Source organism: Xiphophorus couchianus, chromosome 8, assembly GCF_001444195.1.
Source record: "Xiphophorus couchianus chromosome 8, X_couchianus-1.0, whole genome shotgun sequence".
In the NCBI taxonomy this organism is placed as follows: Eukaryota; Metazoa; Chordata; class Actinopteri; order Cyprinodontiformes; family Poeciliidae; genus Xiphophorus; species Xiphophorus couchianus.
This window is the reverse complement of record NC_040235.1, coordinates 8,318,441-8,339,783: the sequence shown is the minus strand read 5'-3', so window position 1 is coordinate 8,339,783 and position 21,343 is coordinate 8,318,441. Positions and strand designations below refer to the sequence as shown.

At 37.7% G+C, this 21,343-nt stretch overlaps 1 protein-coding gene across 1 annotated transcript in view; it reads left to right on the top strand.

Moving 5' to 3' along the window:
- LOC114149499 (probable flavin-containing monoamine oxidase A) overlaps positions 1–21,343 on the top strand; it is a 70,689-nt gene that overhangs the window by 26,312 nt on the left and 23,034 nt on the right. The window contains exons 8-9 of the mRNA XM_028025426.1: positions 10,807–10,907; positions 21,034–21,192. Coding sequence (XP_027881227.1) covers positions 10,807–10,907; positions 21,034–21,192 — 260 coding nt within the window. The remainder of the gene's footprint in view (positions 1–10,806; positions 10,908–21,033; positions 21,193–21,343) is intronic.

The following is a 21,343-nucleotide window of genomic DNA, read 5'->3' as shown; positions in this document are numbered from 1 at the left end:
TATTGCTTTAGTGATGGGCATGACCAAAACATATGGATCAGTGAGGCAGGTGTTTGATGGCAACGATCGCATTCCGGACTAACGTTTGGGTATATTTTAGAAAGCCTGGCCTTAGTCCAGTGAGTGCGATGCAGGACCTTACACTGAATTAGTCCGTGTCTGGCACACAGTGAGGAACCATGAACACGGTAAAGAATTCTATCCCACAAGTCATCTGGAAACAGAAAACCCAAGTCCTCTTCCCATGCCGCTTTGATTGAGAGAATTGGGGACTCACGAAGACAGCACAATCTCTCATACAAACATGAAATAGGACCCTTTTTCGGTGGGGAAGGTGACAGAAGATTATCCAAATCATTAACAGGAGGTTTAGAGGGAAAGAGAGAAGTTTTTTCCTTAACATAACTTCGGACCTGTAGGTAACGAAAAAAGTGGCTCTTTGGGAGGTCGAATTTTGCAGAAAGCTGATCAAAGGAGACAAATGTACCCTCCTCATAGAGGTCACTAAAGCTTTTGATACCATGAGAGAACCAAACGGAGAAAGCATTATCGATCATAGAGGGCCGGAATAAAGGGTTCTTGAAGATAGGAGATTGTAAAGAAAAAAAGTTTAATTTAAAATAGCGGCGGAACTGAAACCAAATTTTCAGAGTCACTCTCACCATTTTGTTGTTCGGAATTTCAGCTCCTGATAGCAATTTGGGAGCATAAACTAAAGCAGACAAAGACGATCGTATACAGGATGAGGCTTCCAAATCCAGCCAAGCCGGGGCACTGTCCAAATCATTTGCCTTTAACCAATAATTAAGAATTCTAATATTGGATGCCCAATAATAAAACATAAAGTCCGGCCATGCCATTCCACCCACACTTTTTGGTCTCCTAAGATATGATTTACGAATTCTAGAGGGTTTATGATCCCAAATAAATCCAGTGATGATTTGGTCCAGTTTGCTAAAAAAAGAAACGGGGATAAAAACAGGGACACACTGAAAGAGAAAAGAAAACTTGGGAAGCACGTTCATTTTAATCGTATTAATTCTCCCAGCAACGGATAAATGAAGCAAAGACCATCTATCTAGGTCTTGTTTGACCTTGTCCACCAACAGCTCAAAGTTAAATTTAAAAAGGTCGCAAAATTTACATTTGACCTTAACACCTAAATATGTAAAACCATCAAGGGCAACCCTAAATGGGAGAGAAGCAAGTGAATATTTTCGAGCCACCGAATTTAATGGAAAAATTTCACTTTTACCAAGGTTTAGTTTATAGCCAGAGACGCGGCTAAATTGATCAAGAGTTGAAAGTACAATAGGGACTGAAGAGGCTGGTTTAGAAATATAGAGAAGCAAGTCGTCGGCGTACAAGGAAAGTCGTTGTTCAATGCCTGATCTTGTGACCCCACTTAAATGTGTATTGGATCTAAGTGAGATGGCCAATGGCTCTATAGCTATTGCAAAAAGTAATGGGGACATGGGGCACCCCTGTCTAGTGCCTCTGAAAAGAGGAAAGTATTTAGAGTAAATGGAATTTGTTTTGACAGAGGCAAGTGGGGAAGTGTATAAGAGCTTTATCCATGAAACAAACTTATTACCAAATCCAAAACGTTGAAGTACATAAAAAAGGTAACCCCACTCCACCCTGTCAAACGCCTTCTCCGCATCCAGACTAATCACAAATTCAGCTTCACAAGAATCTGTGGGGTTATAGAGCACATTAAATAACCGTCTAACATTGGAGAAGGCATATCTCCCCTTAATAAATCCAGTCTGGTCAGGACTGATCAAAGATGGCAAGACAGTTTCTAAACGGAGGGCTAAAAGTTTGGCGAGAATTTTATAGTCTACATTTAAAAGAGAAATTGGGCGATAGGAGCCACAAGATAAAGGATCTTTATCCTTCTTCAGGATCAAAGAAATAGAAGCCTGTAACAAGGATGCTGGGAGAGTTCCAGTTTCAAATGAGTGCCTAAACATGTTCAGTAGGAGGGGAGCCAATTTAAGACTGAACTTTTTATAAAATTCGACAGGAAATCCATCCTGTCCTGGGCATTTTGAACTTTGCATATTATTAAGAGCACGTAGAACTTCTTCTACAGCCAAGGGCTCTTCCATTTTAAGACTATAAGTTCGGTCTAGTACAGGAAAAACAAGGTTATCACAGAAAGAGTCCAGAGACAAAATATCAAATGGACATTCAGACACGTATAATGACGAATAAAATTCTTGGAACTGGTTATTAATTATTTGTGGATCCGAAGAAATGCCATTGTGAGTTTGGATCTGTGGGATAAAATGTGTTGCTGACGCGTTACGAAGTTGGTGAGAAAGTAGTTTACTGGCCTTGCCACCATATTCATATTGGGCATGCTGCGACTTCAAAAGCATCTCCTCCACTTGTACCGATGCCAATCGGTCAAACTCTGCCTGTAAAGACAACCTAACATTGTATGCCTCGGGTGAGGGGGAAGCTGCGTATAGTTCATCCAACTGCAGAATTCGAGTTGTAAGTTCTGACAACTTTGCCTTTCTCTGTTTAGTTTCGAAACTACTGTAGGATATAATCTGTCCTCGTATAAAAGCCTTAAAAGTCTCCCACAAGAGAGAGGGTGATGTACCTGGAGTATCATTTGTGGCAATGAAGAAGTCTATTTTTGAAGTAACAAAGGCAACAAACTTATCATCAGACAACAGACGTGTGTTCAAGCGCCAAGGAACAACAGAAGGAGAGCCACCTCCCATCACCAGGTCCAATGTCACAGGAGCATGATCTGAAATTACAATGGCATTGTGAGAACAAGATCGGATATGCGGTATCAGTCGGCTGTCCAAAAGAATGTAATCAATACGAGTGTATGTATGGTGAACTGGGGAGAAAAATGTATATTCTTTACGAGTAGGATTAAGAAAGCGCCAGGCATCAATAACTGAGAATTCTTTAAGAAAATTATTAACAACTTTGGAAGAATGTGATTGTCTGTTAACATTATTTGATGACCGATCCAAAGGGCCCAGCCAACAGTTCAAATCGCCAGCCAAGATAAGAAAATGTGAAGATAAATCTGGAATTTTGGTAAAAAAGGAACTAAAAAAATTATAATCGTCCCAATTCGGTGCGTACACATTAGCCAAAACTAATTTTGTATTAAAGATGCTCCCACAAACAATAATGTATCTACCATTAGGATCAGTAATAATGTTAGAAGACACAAATGGTACTGATTTGTGAATTAAAATAGCAGCACCTCGAGATTTACCTTGAAAAGTTGAATGATACATTTGGCCAACCCAGCCCTTCCGGAGTCTAGAATGATCTGAAATTTTCAAGTGGGTTTCTTGTAAAAACACAATTTGAGCACCCAAATGCTGTAAATGATGGAGCACTTTACTCCTTTTAATGGGTTGATTTAAACCCTTACAATTCCAGCTACAAAACTTGAAAACTACAAAACTTAAATTATCACAATTAGATTGTGACATCCATCAATCTGTGTAAAGAATGACCCATTGATAGCACTTAAAGACCAAATAACATGTGAAAAACAGTACGACAAAACAAGAACATTAGAACTTACCCCTGATTGCTGAAGCATCTTCCCAAACAAGATGCGCATACCCCCTTTTGCTAACTACTAGATACCTCTCCCCAAGCATCCACGGACCCAGTAGAACTCAAGCTCCCACCAGTGCAAAGCAGGAACAAAAAAAAAGTGGATCAAATTATATTATCTAATTAAGTGTATAAATAGATATGCATCTACATACATACACACACACAGAAATATAAATAAACAAATAAAGTATATATAGGAAATAAATCAGTAGTAAGGATAGAAAAACTAAAAAGGTATTTGAAAGAAAAAAAAGAGATTTAATAGAATATAAATAATATAATAATATAGTAATATTTATGAAATAAAATAAATTTTAAAAATTAAACAAAAATAAATAAAACATAAATAAGATAAGTAAGTGATTAGAATTAAATATGTAAGAAAAAAAAAAAAAAATTAACAAAATCTGGTACTAAAAGCACCCCCTACATTTTGTGAAATCACAAAAAAAACCCAAAAAAAAAACAAACATTCAGTTAGGTTACCATTTCACAAATATAAATCAGAAATAACGAACATCAGCCTCAAACCAAGTCAAAGTTATTAGTCAGAAGGAGCACCACCTCCCAGTTTCTTAATAAAGTCTGTGGCAGCTTCGGGGTCGGAAAACCTGCGCACAACTCCATTTGGCAGTGTGATTCTTAACTCAGCAGGGTAGAACAGACCAAACTTAACGCCAGGGCACGAGTGTAGGAGACGTTTGGCATTCCCAAATTGTGAGCGTTTTTTGGCCACTGATGACGTAAAGTCTGGAAAGATAAAAATTTTCCTGCCCTGATAGAGAAGAGGTGCAGCAGCTCCTGCCTGGCGCAGAATCAGTTCCTTCACATGAAAATAATGCACTCTGATGATAATTGGTCGAGGTGGAGCTCCTTCTTTAGGTTTTTCCCTGCTAGATCTGTGAGCTCGGTCCAGAAGCGGCACATCCTCCAATCCCAAAAGGTCACGCAGAAGCTGTGAGATGAATTCTCTAGAATTGGGCAGTTCCAGTCCTTCAGCCAGCCCGATGAGACGAATATTATTACGCCTTGACCTTCCCTCCAGATCCTCACATTTAGCCTGTAGTTGTTTAACTTCCCCTGCTAAAACAGATACAGAGGTCTGCAGGGAGGACAAATCATCACTGCAAGAGGTAGCAGAGACCTCAAGCTCTTTGATTGTGGCTCCCTGAGTTTCAACAAGAGACTGGATGGAGTTTATATTAGCATTAAGCTCAGCCTTCACGGATTTAATTTCTGACCTTAATGTGAGAGTAAGAGAGTCGATCCTCTTGTCAAAAGTATCACAAATGTCTTGCTTCAGACCTTGCAGTGCTTTGATAAATGTTGCCTCACTGAGCGGTGTATCTGATCCACGCTCGTCGCTCCCCAGCGGCGTCTCATCCATCCGGAGCGCGCCCGATCCAGAGCCCGTCTCAGCGGCAGTACGTCTCTGACGAGGTCCCTTAGTTTCCCTCTTGTCCATTTTACAAGAGTCGCAGTACTTTAAAACAGAAAATGGTCCCAAACAGTGCCGAAGAAAGTTGGCGTAAACGATGACGTCACAGTTCAGCGACACGAGCGAGCGCAACCAATAATTAGCTTTAGCACAATGGACCATCCAAGGACGGAAACCACTCTTTTATGCTCACCCGTGCCCGCAGTAATATCAGTCCTAGTACCACCGTGCAGGGGACAAGGGATCAACCCAAAAACGACAAACCAGTCCGTTTCGGGCCCGGGCCGGGCGCTATGTAGCTAGTGCACGCTGGCTAGGTTCGAGGCGACGACCGCGGCCTGTTACAAAAAGTTATTAAAACAAACGACTTATCGACCAAAAAAGGTGTCAAATGAACCAGGGATTAGAAGCGCACCATTATATACATATGCGAGGCTGATTTATAAATAGGGGTGTGCTTTAAAATAAATGTTTTGTCCCTGCTTTTGCGGAGCCTCGAGAAGCACGTCTTCACTCCATGGTGTTCCTCCGCGTCCCCCCTTTCTTCTTGTTTTAATGGCATCCATTTGTCATTATTGCCTTGTTCTTTAAAATTGCCCGTGTGTATGGATACTTTCCCAGAAATGTGAGGTAAAGGGTACTCTGTATCTTTATGATATAAAAAAAAGATTCATTGCTGCTCTTTCCTGATCCACATTAAATTGCCTCAGCCACACACTAAAATAAAAATGTTGGGCAAACCCTTAAGTTTGTCATGCTGCATTATTCTCTCTAGTCTGTTGCTTTTTGAACATAAAGAAAATGATCTAATTTCATAGCATGTACAGTAATAAACCTCAGCTTTTGTGTTTCTCATCATACATTTCCATTTGCAAGCTTAATCTTTGAATCATCAACTCTTTGATAAAATGCATGTATTGGAGTGGCTTTTCATGTTTCACTGTCAGACCTTGAAAGGGCTTTTTGCAGTGCTTGAGAGTTCTGCTTAACCCTTGTGTTGTCTTGCGGGTCAAAAGTGACCCATTACCATGTTTACCTGGGTCAGCGCATTTACTGTGCTGTGAATGAAACTAATTACCCTAAATAACCCTTTCTGGTTTGAAATGTTATGACTTTTCCTAAATTGGCCCCAACATTAGAAAAAGAGATACTTTGTTTTTGTTTATATTGCCATGTGGGCTGTTCACCACTAGGGTACAAGGATTATTTTAAGGGTCATTTTTGACCCGTACTTTATAAAAACATTTAAGCACCAGAAAAAAGTTCAAAGGCCACACACAAACTCTAATACACACACACACCATCCCACCTTCACACCTTTTGTTCCCTTTCAGTATAATTAATTTAGAAGTAATAACTTCACATTTATATAATTAAAATAATAAATCTTTACTATGTAAAAGAAAACTGCTACAAAGACTTGGTTTGTGGTAAAACGAAAAAAAAAGGGTGCAATATTGTTCGTCTTTTTGTATTGTATAACAAATATATATGATAAAATATGAATTAAACTGAGTTGAATTGATAAATAACAGATTGTTTCATCATGCAAAATAGATTTTGGATTTAAAATTCAATTAATTTGCTTTATGTTGGGGCTTTTGTTAGGGTGGGTCATCTTTGACACGTAGGGCAAGAGAAGTAAACAGAATGTTAGGATCGAACGAGGGTTAAGACGGCATTATGAAATGTTGAAGCCTTCTCCTGGACTCTTACTGTGATTTGACTCGGATCTCTGTGACAGAGGAAATTGAGAAAGGAAGGTCAGCGGGTTTCTAGTGGTGTATTTGTCAAAATGAACTGAGACAGGATGAAATGCAGTGGTGCTTTAAAATGAGAAGGTGAGATTAAGACAACTTGGGGAAGCAAGGTTTAGACACCAGAATTTGTGTTGACACTTGGTGTTTAATATACCATGAAAAAATATGTTGTGAAAATTTCAAAAACTTTCAGGATTTGGGTAGATTTTACTTTTAAAATGTTGGAACACTTTCCTTTATGTCCCAATCCTGCATATATCCAATGATTTTTAAAGCATCTTTCATCAAGTTCTAGCATTCATATTTTTTTCTGAATATCAACAGAGAATGCGTGCATCTCCTTCTGACAGATTCTTTATGTGGCTACATGTATTGAGTCTGTAAAGACATTTCAGAAATGTCAGATTGAAAACCATGTCAAGGCTCTGAGAATCATGTAAGGCTCGGGTGATTCGAACTCATTTTCATTTTGGGCCAAATTAAGATTATTAATGCTCTTAAAGGGCCGGTTGTGCCAGAACATATTGATAAAACCTGTTCAGATTTGAGATAAATCTGCAATAAACTCCCAATTATGTATTAGCACAAAAAAGTGCAGGGATTTGTTGATTTTGCGTGAATTTCCGTAATAGTTATCAAGAAACTGGAAGGACTGATATAATTTGGCAGTAAACAGATAAAAACTGCATTGATTTGAATGATAACATAATATTTAAGCCCCTCGGTGTTCAGTCTAGAATCTAGAGGGCCACATAAAAAGCTGTGGCGGGCCAGATTTGGCCCACAGGCCTTGAGTTTGACACATTTGATGTAGGGGAAACAGAAAAGAGAAGAAAAAATAATATATTAATTATGAAGTTATGAATTGCGTCTGTTTAAAATATCTTGGAAGTGTGTAAATCGCAAACTTTAAAGACCATGGGAATCATGCAAGGAAAAAAGAGAAGAGGAAAGAGGAAAAATAAAAGAAAAAATTAGATAAAAAGAAGAAAAAAAAGTTTTGACCCAAGTCACATGGTTTAAACGACAGTTACTCCTGATATTGACCAAATGTATGTAAACTTTTGAATTCGAGGAAAGTTACAAAAAATGTTAAGTTTTCTGACATTTAGCAAATAGAATTAATTTAAGTAATTAGCTAAACTAAAGGAAGAAAAGTTTGCTCTGATTTATCTTGAGACAGTGAGAGAAAAATGTCTTTCCTTTTATTTAATCCATAAAAATACATTAAAAAAATGTTTGGCTCATCAAGTGTTGCTACTGATTAAAAATATAAATACAAATAACCTTGTCACAACACATTCTTTGTCAGTACTCTTAATTTTACACCTAAAATGTCCTTGTTCTCTATGGACTCATCTCTCTTTGCTGGTTAAATAATGCTGCACTCAGAGTTTGCAAAAAACAACTTTGAGTTGTCATCTTGTGAGCACTTTAAAAGTCTTTGACCCCAGAAATAAAAACATGAATATTGGGCATTGCTTCACTTCATGAGGCAACGGTTTGAGCTGCTGCTCCTTTAATGGGTCCTTTAGCTGCTATAAAGAAGGTCCATTCATTTATGTTTGAGATTCTTTTGGAAAAGTCGATCTTGTCGTTGACAGACTAAGCCCTTCCTTGTTGTATCCCCTGTAGAGAAGCATGGGAGAATGATCAATAAGGTCTTCAAAGGGTGCCAAAAGCAATGCACATTCTAAAGGCCAAGAGAAGAAATTGATGGGTGTCTGAAAAAGTGAAGAGTAGTGATCCGATTTTGTCACTTCAAAATCGGATCACTTTTGAAGGGTCCACAACCCTTTTAGAGGGTTTTTTAGACTTTCTTTTCAATTTTACAACATTTAGTTTGAGAGTTTGAGAATTTGTTCAATGCCACATGTTCTTGATTATGACTAAAAAAGATTGCATGCACAAGTATATCTTGCCTTCTTGTCACAATCTTGGTGTTTATGTGAAACACCAAGATAAACGTTTATTGTATTTCCTACAGGGGGCGCAAAAGAAAAAGAATCTTTTGCTTTTATTATAAAAATGTACTTAAAATGTATTTATTGAGAGCAAAGTGGAACTGAAGTTAAATATCTTGTTTGTGTGCACAAACCTGACAGAAATGTCAACCACTAGATGTGCAAAGTTGTTAATGAATCCTGGGAGACAGCCATCTTTAAGCGCAACACAAAGCAGCTCTTTAAAGTATTGACTGTTATGTATTTTTCCTCCAATTAATAATTATGCACTACTTTCTGCTGAGTTATTACATAAAATCCAAATGATATTCGTCACAATTTGTACTAGGAATACTTTAACAAGACATTGTATCTGATTCAAACAAAGTTCAAGCTAATTCTCAATCAGCTGAAGCAAATAGGCGCCAGCATGAGGCACCTATTGACAAGCTTTAAGTTATGCATGTGCTGGTGTCCTTCAAACAGCTATGTGACCATGTCAAATTAGTTTGCTGCCACTTATCATTTCCCAGTTATTCAACTTTACTGCCGGTGGCTCATAAATTTAGTTCAGCATTGTTTTGAGGTTAGTGGCAGGTGTTGACAGTTGAAAAATGATGCATCACCTCTTTTCTGTGGTTCATTTGTTAATAGCCTGGCTTGTGGCCAGATGTTGCCTCACCTGCCAGGCGTTCAGAAAAGGTCTCGCTTTGCCTCCTGGGGATTAGCACTGCAAGAAACGAGCAAAATAGCTTTAGTTTGTGGGAGTTGACTGACAACAAAGATTAGTTTAGGTGTTGTATTAATTAATAGTTTCTTTTCTGGAGCGATTAATCTGAAATGCTGAAGTGATTAATCCTATCTGACCAATAAAAACTGCTGGATTTAAGTTACAAAACATGTTTATTTACGAAAATGCTGACATTAATTGACAAAGATGTTTGGTAGTCATAAAAAGAAATACTGGTAAAAAAAAAGTTTGAAAATGGAACAGATTGAAAACTAAACAATTTTAAACCTTGAGGACTTTGAATCTTTGTCTTCAAGGAACAAAATGTCTTAAATAGTGAAAATCAAACGCTTGGTAGAAACCAATCAAGAACAGTTAACTCAGTGCAGTGGTGGTGACAAAAACGTCTCAACATATTGAGACAACAGTTGTGTAGCCTTATGGAAATCAACCTTCATGGAAACAAGTCAGTTTAGATTAGACGTTGTGTGGGGTACCTTTGATAAGCTCAGTAAATTAAATTAATAGGTTCTAATCTGTCAAAAATTAGTCTGAAGAATGAGTTCTTTTCTTCCCACTGAACAAGCCGGCAATTAAGGAAGCAAGAAAGTCTCTGTATGTTTAGAACAGACACTGAAATCGATTGCATGTCAACTGAAATGGAGCCATTAGGAAATGGTCATTAAATCATCATATCTGATCAGAACGAAACGTTGCTTAAAAAATGTTACTGATGCTCAGAACAAGCTAAAGAATAACACAAATATTTCAGATTTACGCAAAAATAGATGAAAGAAGTTTCAGTTAGTTTACAGTCAATAATATATATATATATATATATATATATATATATATATATATATTTATCCCATTAGATTCAGAGATGGCATTATCCCAAAGCTTTCTGAATTTCTAAATTGGTTAAATAAAAGCGTCCATTTAAGAAAACCTTGGTATATTTTGACAGGCATTCAGAGAGGACTACTATTTTCACTTTGGCACTCTTGAGGTAATGAAAACATAAAAACTTTGTCCGGGCCACAACATCAAAACCAGCAAGGACATTTTTAGGTTGGCTCTTAGAAAAACAACGTTTGTATGTGAAAGGTCAAATCCAATGTTGATTAGTTTTTTTCTTTCTAAATATATTTGTTTTTCCTTTTGAGAGTAGCGATACAGATGACAAAGACAAGCCATGAGAAACAAAACACAAGCAAAGCCATGAAAATGTTGAAAAATTGCATGAAAAATATGCTTTTCCATTCCACCTTCTTATTGTAGTTGTTTTATAAGAGTTATGTCCTGTCTTTGTTTATCCTCCAGCAAAGATCCAGTACCAGCCGGCGCTGCCCAGCATGAGAGAATTCCTCACTCAGAACATGCCTGTCGGCCATATGATGAAGTTTATTGTAACATATCAGACGGTGAGTAGCAGCGGATCACTAGAAAATATCTGAAGACATTTAATGCCGCCTACGAATGCTTCTCTGACAACAGCCAAATGTTTCTGCGGCTGAGTTAGTCTCAGTGAGGATAAAATTTGACCTTAAACGTTGGAAGAGTTTACAGTCTCTGTCTTATCCTGTCTGTCATGCCATCTTGTTTGGGTAAAAGGTGATCTGTATTTGATTATCTGTGTTAATTTGCTCAGCTGTTTGGAAATACAGGCCAGATAGAAATGCAAAGTCACCAATCTGTGTTGCAGAGCATTACTGTTCATCCTGAACAGATACTTCTGTGACAGTTACATGGGTTTCTTTCCCAGGAAATATGCAAAAATCCCATTATTTTCCTTGATAGGCCTACAGTACGGAGTACCCCAAGGCTCAATCCCAGTACTCGTCCTATTCAATATCTATATGCTCCCATTAGCTTACGCTGTAACAGAAAATAAGATTAGCTACCATAATTATGCAGATGATACACAGCTCTACATGTCGATATCACCAGGTAACTCTAAACACATCCATCAACTCAACAGATGCTTATAACAATATGTGGATGTGTCTTAATTTCTCCAGCTAAACAGAAACAAAAGTGAAGTTATTGTGTTTGGATCTGGTATCAGACCTGAACCTTCAGAGCCACATAGAGACAGTTAAAGTCAGCCTTCTGTCACCTGAATATTATTACCAGGATTAAAGACAAAGTGCTATACAAATAATCTTGATTGATTGATTAATATACAAATAATTATGCAATGTTGAGGCTATTATTTTTGAAAATATCATTTAGCTTTGTTTTAAAAGATTTTTAAAAGGAGTTTCTGGAGTATTGTTTCTCTGAATTCTGCAATAAATATGAAGGCTTTGGGGAAAATGGATAAAAATATTAGTGTTTTGCTAGTTGCTAAAATCTTATGTTGCTCATATACCACATTTAGCAAATAGAAATAATTCTTGCAATTCTACCTGATCTAAAACAGAACACATTGAGTTTAATTTAACTTTACACAGTGAAGGAAACATAGTTGCTTGTAGGTAAATATTTTACCTAATTTGTCTTTTCTCTGGTTGATTTGTGTCTGGTTGTCTTTGTTTACCTCTGTGATTAAATGCACTCTGTTTTACATATTTTATTTTGGGCATTCAATTTTATTAAGTTGTGGGGCTTGGAACCCATTTAACTGTTTGCTGTTCTGTTGGTTGACAAATCAATCATTCCAGACTCAAACAACAGATGATATCGCACACTTGTATGTTTGATTGATTTTCAAAATTGCATTGCAAGTTCTACATGACCTAAATGAGGGTCAAGTTTAACATAAACTTATAGGAGACCCAGAAAGATCCTAGGCTGGTTGTGTTGCAAGTTTGCAATCAGCTTTCATTAACACCCTTATATAACTCTGAAATGTGTTTACATATTTCACTAAAATTAAATTCTCCATATACAAAAATGGGCTTTGGAAGCTTCAGCTTCAAACCGCAAATAAATGCAAAGCTGAAGACTTTGCACAGCATCTGAGATTCATTTTCTTTCATCTTCATTTTGTACTTTCCAACCACACCATTAATTACCAGAATGCACCTTGTTAGTAGATTAAATTTGCCAGCTGTAATGAATGCAGGGTCATTAGTGCTCATGCAAACATTTATTAGATCTGCGTCTCGGTGGCACAGCGGGACACATTTAGATTTGCGGGAACACGTAAAATATTGTTGGCTGATTGACAGTGTGGCTCAGATGAAGCGCTGGTCCTCTTCCTGCGTGTCTGCGTGGAGTCGCCGGTTTCATGCATGACTGAAGAGCTCACTTTATACTAATTACAGCTGTGCGTTGCAGCCTGAGGGGGGGCAGGTCTCGCAGACCTCAAATTAAGGTCACAAAGGTAAAGTATAGGGTACGCTCTCCTCTGGAGGATGGAAAATACTTGGCTGAAGTGTTGGGGAAAAGATAAGGAGAAAAAAAACACTTCTAAACGAAGCTGAAAGAATGATTAAAAAAGCAGCAGACATGGCAACCCGCTGGCCTGACGGCTGGGCCACATCTGACATGACAGCAGCTTCCGCGGTTCAATACGCTGCTGTGAGGTGCTTGTTTTGTTCAATTTCCCTTGCCCTCCATGTTTTCTGTCACTCTCTGCTGCCTGCATGTTAAAAATAAGAAGAATGTATTTTTCATCTTAAAGGAAGAGAGATTTCTATATGGATCCTTAACTTCAGCTTGTGCCTCATTGCTGCTTTCTTCTTCTGTAGTTTTGTATTAATTATGTAAGAAGATGCAAGCTACTTCACTGAGGGGAACTTGAAAGTGCTCTTTAAAGTCTCAAGGAAGTCACAAAACAATCATATCATTATGATATGCTTATCTTTCTCCTACAGCACATCCAGTCCTTTTCTCTTTGAGATGTCTAATGCTATGCCGGAGTTGATTTAGCAGTTTTCTAATTAGAATAGAAATGTCCTTTATTGTCCCACTGAGGGGAAATTCAGGATAATTCGGGATAATTAACTCCAGCCTCACAACCTTTTGCTATTATATGTTGAACTTATTGGTTGTTTGCTTCAAGATGAGGACACTATGTTAACTTTTTACCGAGCTAAAGATAACCAAAGCTGTTAATTCTGGTCAGATAAACAAGTGGGTCTAATTTTATAGCTACACATGCATCTAAAGTAGAGAAAAATATATATATTGTGAACAAATAATATATTTTTGTCACTTCCTGTTATCTGTTTAAATTCTGCTCTTGCCTGCAGCCCGAATGAACCAAATGTTACGTAATAAAAGCAACTTCTTTTAAAATGTCTGAGTATAAAAAATTCTGCTGCTGTTTTTCAGTGATTTTTCCTTTTGAGTTTTGGTTGTTTTGCCCTTTTTTCCACAAACAGGAAAAGCAAAATTACCATTTCAATTTTATTACTAGAATTTTTTTAAATTAAATGCAATTTTCAAAATTAAAAACTCATTTTTGAGTTTTTTCTAATTAAAAATATGCTCTAAAATTATGTAGCTTCTCTATCAAACTAATATGTGTATTTAAAACCATGCAGTAGCTATCTGCAATAAAAATAAATATTAAGTGCTTCCATTCTCCATCCTTTAATATGGCTTTGGATGCAGGTGCAGCAATATCTCTTCTGATTTGCTTTAGTGATTGGCACAGATTTTATGCCTTAATGCTATTGGACAGTGACCAAAGTATCTACTTTTAACTTTAAAGACACATGCAGAGAAGTTTTGCTTGCAAGTTTTTGTTTTGTGAACATCTAAATATACAAACAAGGAAACACACTCCACCTTCCATTCTATTTTATTTCACAAAGTTGTAATTATTATATGTTTTGAACTCAAGTTCTCCCAAAAACATGCAATATTCGATACTGTATGTTGATTTTATTTATTCCTCACATTGTACTGTGAATTTTTTTTAATTTCCAACAGTTATAAGCGTTCAGATCTAAAATTCAACCTTCTGTCAAGTCCTTGTTTTCACTGGAGACTGAAAAAGAAATCGCTGCTTGCAGTGGCCACCAAGGCTCTGAGCTTGTGGGATCTTGTCATCGCAGCGCCTATTCTTTTCATTTTTGAGGCCGTTTTCAGGGAGGTATTTCCGAACGGCGCCGGTGTTTTGACTGGAAACGGCTTGAGAGGAATGCGCTCTGGAGAATACAAGCGGCTCCATTAAAATGACATCAAGAACCACCAGCAGTCCCTGTTGATGCGAGCGGAGGAGTGAGCTTAGTGCACTAAACTGCCATCTTGCTTCCCGTCTCCCTGGCGGGAACATCTCAGAGAGTGGCTAAGAATTACTCTCGTGTGAAAACCTATAACCAGAGGAACTCGGAGACTCGTGATAACAGATGGCAGCAGAGTTCTCTTTAGGATGACATCCTCGTTCCGCGCGCAGCAACACTTTTGCCCCATCAACTCGCCAAGCTGATTTTGCATTATCAGCATAAATATTTCAGTCTGCATTCTTGATTAGTTTTATCCCCCCATTGGGTGCAATCTTTGAAGCACCAGCTTGTCCCTCTCACGGTCTGAGTCCACGGAGGGTTTCTCAGGCGGGCGAAGGCATCTGTCTCTTCAATTACCAGTGACAATGCCCCCCTCCCCCAAGTGGTAGGTTATTTACCGAGGCAACGCCAGTAGCAATGGAGTCGTCTTCATGTAGTTTAATAGGGCCTGAACGTAGAAAAGGAATCCTATAAAGCAGATTGGAGACATTCGCCTCCAAAATTGCTGGTAAATTTGTTGAATTTTGTATCATGTGCTCACAGATACCCCTCCTTTGGGGCTTTATTCAATTAGGAGTATTATTTTTGCTGTAAATTAAAAACAACTTTAAGAAATATGCCAGACACTGCAGATTATTTATACTTAAAGGGACAGCGTTATGTAAAATTGACTCTATTTGACCTTCACACCAGGTTATAAAGTTGTCCCCTCGTCAAAAACATACCTGGAGTGTTGCCTTGATTCTCATGTCTAAGAAATCCTTTAATCTTCACGGCAACCATCCAGTTGTGCTAAACGCTTGGGTAGAGCTAGCCTCGCTTTCAAGACGCAGCTCCTCCTGCAGTTTCCAAGCCATAGCTTCCCCACTCTGCTCCTTCAGACTAGCCAGCAGCAATTAGCAAACACCTGGTGGAACAGCGCATCACAACGAGCTGCTTCTAAGTGAAATGCTGGTTAAAAACTTTAAAGGGTAAATAGAGGAGCGAAGCTGTGATGGCTTCCTGAAGGCGGAGTTTCAAAAGGTCAGGAGTTTTTAAAGAGACAGCGGCCCAGTTTCAAGGTGTTAAACTACAAAGCCAAATTTCTTTGTCAAATTTGATATTTTTATAACAACTTAAGGTAACATAGTTTAATTGTGCAGTTTCAGAAAACGCATAACTGGTCCTTTGAACAATGTAAATATGGAAATAAATTGCATAAAAATGATCATCAAGCCAGAAAAATCATTGGCATACATTATTTTTTATGCTTGTTGAGGACAAACAACAACAACAACAATCAACCTTGACCTTCCAGTTGATTTTGAGTTGTTTACATATTATGTCAGTAAATATAATGTTGGCAGGCTATATATTTTTTATGTCAAAGGAAATAAATTACACTTTTTCTGCTTTATTCCTCGAACAGATCATTTCTATTACTGTTCATTTTTTACCATTTCTTTGCTTGTTAAGTAGAACTGAAAATTATAAAAACCAAACTCACTGGTATGCTTCAGTCTAAAAATCATGATATGGTTTTAATAACATTATGATCTACAATTTCTTTAGCTGAAATCTGTGAAATACAGGAAACACAAAGGCAGTTTTCTGCATTTGTCTGGTGAATAGGTGTAACTAAAGCTGAAAAAGATGTTGCTGTTATTGATTTAACCTCCTACACTCACATTTAAATCCTGGCAGTACTGTCACGTTATGTGTTGTGGATATTTCTTCACTGTTTTACCCATCTCTTTATTCCCTCTACGTTGGCCTTTGATAATTTTCTCAGAATTTATACTGAACAGAACGGCCTGACAGTGGAATAAAATAGGAACAAGATTGAATATATGAAGCCAAATAAATGGTTTCTCAATGCAAAACGCTTGAGAGTGTATTTTCTGTCGATGTACCTTATCGGACATTAACGGACTCAGTGATTTCATGCTTCATTAACTAACACAAACTTTCTGCTAGGGATAAAAATAAAAACTGAGCTAAATATGATGTAAAAAACTGATATAAAGCCAAGATATTTGGCTGTAGCACAAACTCTGTTTGGATTTTTGGACAGGTTTTGTGTTTATATGCTACAAACGTTTTATATAGCAAACAGGATAGTTAATGATTAGTAAATGCATCAAATTTCCAGGGTTGCTCCTTATTCATAATTTATGACTAAGAATCTAATTTGTAAATTTGATAATCTTACATGCTGGATATCGATGTCTGGATCAAATCCTGATTGAAAATGATCTAATTTTGTCTCAAATTAAATATTTTAAGTTGACAGTTTGTTGGATTTGGGTGAATCTGATGTTTCCTGCTTGTAGGTCCACATGTTGCATGGTTTGGGCGATTTTGTCCGTTTGACCTTGAGATTAGAAAATCAGGGCACAGCTGGTCTTAGTGCTCACTGGAAGCTGTTGCCAATGTCAAGATGGCTCTGCACTGGTGATCCAATTATTCTCTCTTTTGGAGATAAAGGTTGTAATGTCCTGAAAAGCAGTTTTGGTGCAGCAGAAACTCCCACTTTGAAGTTGTTGATGATCCAAAACATCGTTCTTTAAGTTCAGGACTCATTCTTTGCAGCTTTTTTCCTGCATGTGACGTTATTCTGATGCAAAGCAAAGATAAATGCACAAGAGTGTTTGTGACACAAAATAAAATGAGCAGATCAGTCTCCTAATATGAAGAATAGTGATGTAAACTGTATTTTTGACAGCTATACTTGTACTGATGATAGCCTAACCTCATTTTAATATTGTCCTATCAATGTTTGCAATGGAAAAATACATAAAATTTTTTGTTTCTGCTGTCAAACGAGTGTAGAATTGATGTACGTCCGATCCGACTGCACAGTAATCTGAAAACAGTAAAAATTGTCACAGTAAGAAGTTTGTGTTGAGCAGCTGAACTTGTGCGAACACAGGCCCGCGTTTTCATCTCTGGCGAAAGTACAGATGTTTATATAATCCTAGCCGGAATGAAAAGAGGCCTAAATAATGTAATGTGAGTGTTATTTGGTGCAGATTCAAAACAGTTTGTCCTACCCAAAAGCCTTTGTTGTTGCTACATTTATGGCTCTTATCATTACATGAAGTCGCCGGCAGGCTACAACTAGCATATGCAAAGGGAGCCAAATTCTTATTTTTTCATGAGAACATTTGCACAACATTTGCTGGTTGTGCTGAAGGATGTAGACATGATCCTTCCAGACAAACACGGTGACTAATTAAGCTGACAGGTTGACACCATCCCACCCCCAAACAGCTCAGAGGGCTGTCACTCATCTGGATCAGCCTAGTCAGTCGTGTTATCCAGCCCTTCTGCCTTTTTGCAGATCAGTCGTGTCATTTCAGCTCACTTCTACCGGGTGCCTCCCATCACATCTATTCTGAAGTAGCGTTGCCCCAACCTGTGGAATATGATGCCAAATTTTGTTTTATTGCTAATTTTCTGTAAAAAATAGCAAAAGATAAACAACTTTTCTGCTTTGGATAGAGTAAAACACGTGTCAAACTCGAAGCCTGTGGGCCAAATCCGGCCCGTAATTTCTTGATTCTTGATCCGGCCGCACATTTAGACTAAGTACTAAATGTGCTTAAATATTATGTTATCAGCCAAATCAATGCCGTTTTTATCTGTTTACTGCCAAATTATATCAGTCTTTCCAGTTTCTTAAGAATTATCATGGAAAATCACAAAAAATCAACAAATTCTTGCACTTTTTTTTTGCACTAATGCATAATTGAGAGCTTACTGTAGATTTTTCTCAAAAATTGTCAAAAACTTTATTTGTAGCTGCTTCTGTCTTAATTGATGTCAAACTACAGTCTATGATCTATGCAGTGAGTAATGTAATGTCACATATACCGTCATAAATAAGCGCAAATATTACCAAATTAGTACCACAAACACTTTGAGTTTTATTGCAAAAAAATCACAAAAAGTATCAGTGGAGGGACTTAAAAGATGTTCAGTAATATGATTTCATTTTAAGTATTTATTGATATTTCAACAGCTTGTGAACAGGTTCAATACATTCTGGCACGACTGAACCCTTTAAGAGCATTCATGTCAAACGATAATGAGTTTGACATCCGTGGAGTAAAACATTAACAGAAAAATGTACATGAAAAGATTTTAAAAAATGTTACGTTACACATGTAGTAATCAAATCAAATCTAGGTTATTTGTATAGCACTTTTTTTTAACATTATGTAAGCAACCCAGGATGCTCTTGTCAGCTCTCCATGAACATTTGTATTCTTTGCTCTTCTTTTTTGAGCTTCCAGGAAAATAACTGTCCTGATTTGCTGTGTGCGGTTTCAGATTAATATTGAGAATAAATCTGTTCCAGCTGCCAATTTCCCATCTACAACCAAAAATAAACACCTTCTTGTCATGCATGTCTGTCTTCAGCGTGACATTGCCTGACTCGAATCAGCGCCTCTGCATTCAAAGTTTGATTCATTTGTTCAGAAAATAAAACAGGGATCCTAATAAAGATGTTTACAAGTCACTCACTGAAATAAAACATGAAACTGTGATTCTGCTGTTTATTGCAATGTTTGTTTGTTTGTTTTTTTTAAATAAGGAGCATTCACTGTTGGATTTAGTTCTATCGCAGCTAGAGACGCCTGGCAAAACAGTTTTTACATTTTGATATTAAACCTACAAACTGTTTTTTTATAGGAACATTATGTGATAGACCAACACATATTATTCAAAGCTTTAAAAATTTTACAGAGCTCTGTTCAGTCCAGCGTTTGATGGCACAACTATATCAAGACATAGCTGTCCACCTTAACCAACATGCTTAGACCTCTTCAAAATTAATCAGCCAAGAAGTGCAAAAATGACTTTGGTAAGCTGCAGAGATCTACAGCTTAGATGGAAGAGTATTTCAGCTAGACAACTAAAAGTCATACACTCCAGAAATAAAACTCTGGAGTCGACACAAACATGTGGAAGAAGGTGCTCTGTTCAGATGAGATCAAAATCAAAATTTTTTGGCTTTCACGCCAAATGCCGTCGGGATCAGAAGATTAATTCTGCATAAGGCAGAAAGCTGGTCAGACCTTACGATGGAGTAACATACAGGATAGCTCTGGAAGAAAAACTGAGCCTGCACAAGAGTGGAGACTGGGCCAGTGTGTGTTAGAGTGGCCTAGTCAAAGTCCAGACCCAAATCCAGTAGGAATCTGTAGCAAAATTTGAAAATTGCTGTTCACAGATGCTTTCCATGCAGTCTGACAGACCTTGAGGTATTTTTCGAAGAACTGGAGGTGAAGACCTACCTCTAAATACTTGCAGGTTCATGTGCACGCCACACTTTTCAGATTTCTTTGTGCAAATCACAGAAAACTAGAGTGAAAAAAGTTTGTGCTTGTGGCAGAACATGAAAATTTCAGGGAGGACGGATTCCTTAGCTTGCACATGTATAACGGCATTTAAAAAATACTGATCTATGCTTGTTAGTAAGGTTTAACTGTGGAGAGCAAGAATTTGTAAAACGTTCAGGCTGGATGATGGAAGTTTTACACTGTCAACACAGTAATGAATATGTTAGAAATATAATGTGAATGTCTGGTGGCCCCTGGGTCATATTTGTAACATCACATCATCATCTGAACCAAAATGTTTTAGTCATACAAGGAAGTCAAGTGAAAGTTTTTTTATGTTTGACCCTTTTATGCTCACCTCAGGTCCAGTAGGTTAACTTCCATAACCCTGAACAAACTGCAGTGCAATAGCTCCCAGTGAGCAGCAGTTAGCGTTTGTAAAATCAAACACAGCTAAAATGTGCAACATTAATAATAACAGTTACAAACGTCTACAGAACCCTGCTACATACAGTATGTGTCACATTTACAACAACCTCTGCTGACCACAGTGCTTCACAACAATCACAACATCACGGGTAGATAAATGACAAAATGGAAAATAAAATTAAATTTGGTAAAAAAATAAATCAAATCGGGTAAGTACTAATATCCACATTTTTTCTTCCCTTTTTCTTTTTTAACTGGTGTTGAAGGCCCGTCTGGACGTAAACTGACCTCCTGACTGAGGGGAATAAGTGTATTATTGTTTCCACACCTGTAGAAAATAAACCACTACTGTAAACACAGCAGAAATAAAGCAATCTAGTAAGAATTAGCAGAAAAATCACTCATCATAATGTGGCCCCCGCGCTGTCAGCTTAAAACAATTCTGCCTATGAGTGGATCCACTTCATGCTCCCCTGCTGAAAATCAAAGAAACTCCTCTTTTCATTATTATCTTTGTTTCCAAAATTGAACATCTCATTCAGGATTTTATTGTTGACTTGAATTTAACTTGAAACCGCTGATGGAGCTGGAACGTCTCTGTCTTCCTGCAGGCCTTTTGGAAGGAGAAAGGTTTCTCCGGAGAAATCGTGGCAGGATCTTCCACCGACTGTCCGTTCTGTGTCACCTTTGACGCCACCAGCCCACGTGGGAACCCGGCCCTGGTGGGCTTCATTTCCGGCCAGCAGGCGACTCTTTGGAGCGCGAGAGAGGTAAAGTCAATAAGGACTGAGACCGGTCTAATCAGATTATTATGAACCTGTGTTCATCTTAGCAGAGCTCTCATCCTGCATGCAGCAGCCGCTCCTGAGGCTTGTTTGATATTTGATTTGAATTCTGCATGATCTCATGTGAAGTCATGCA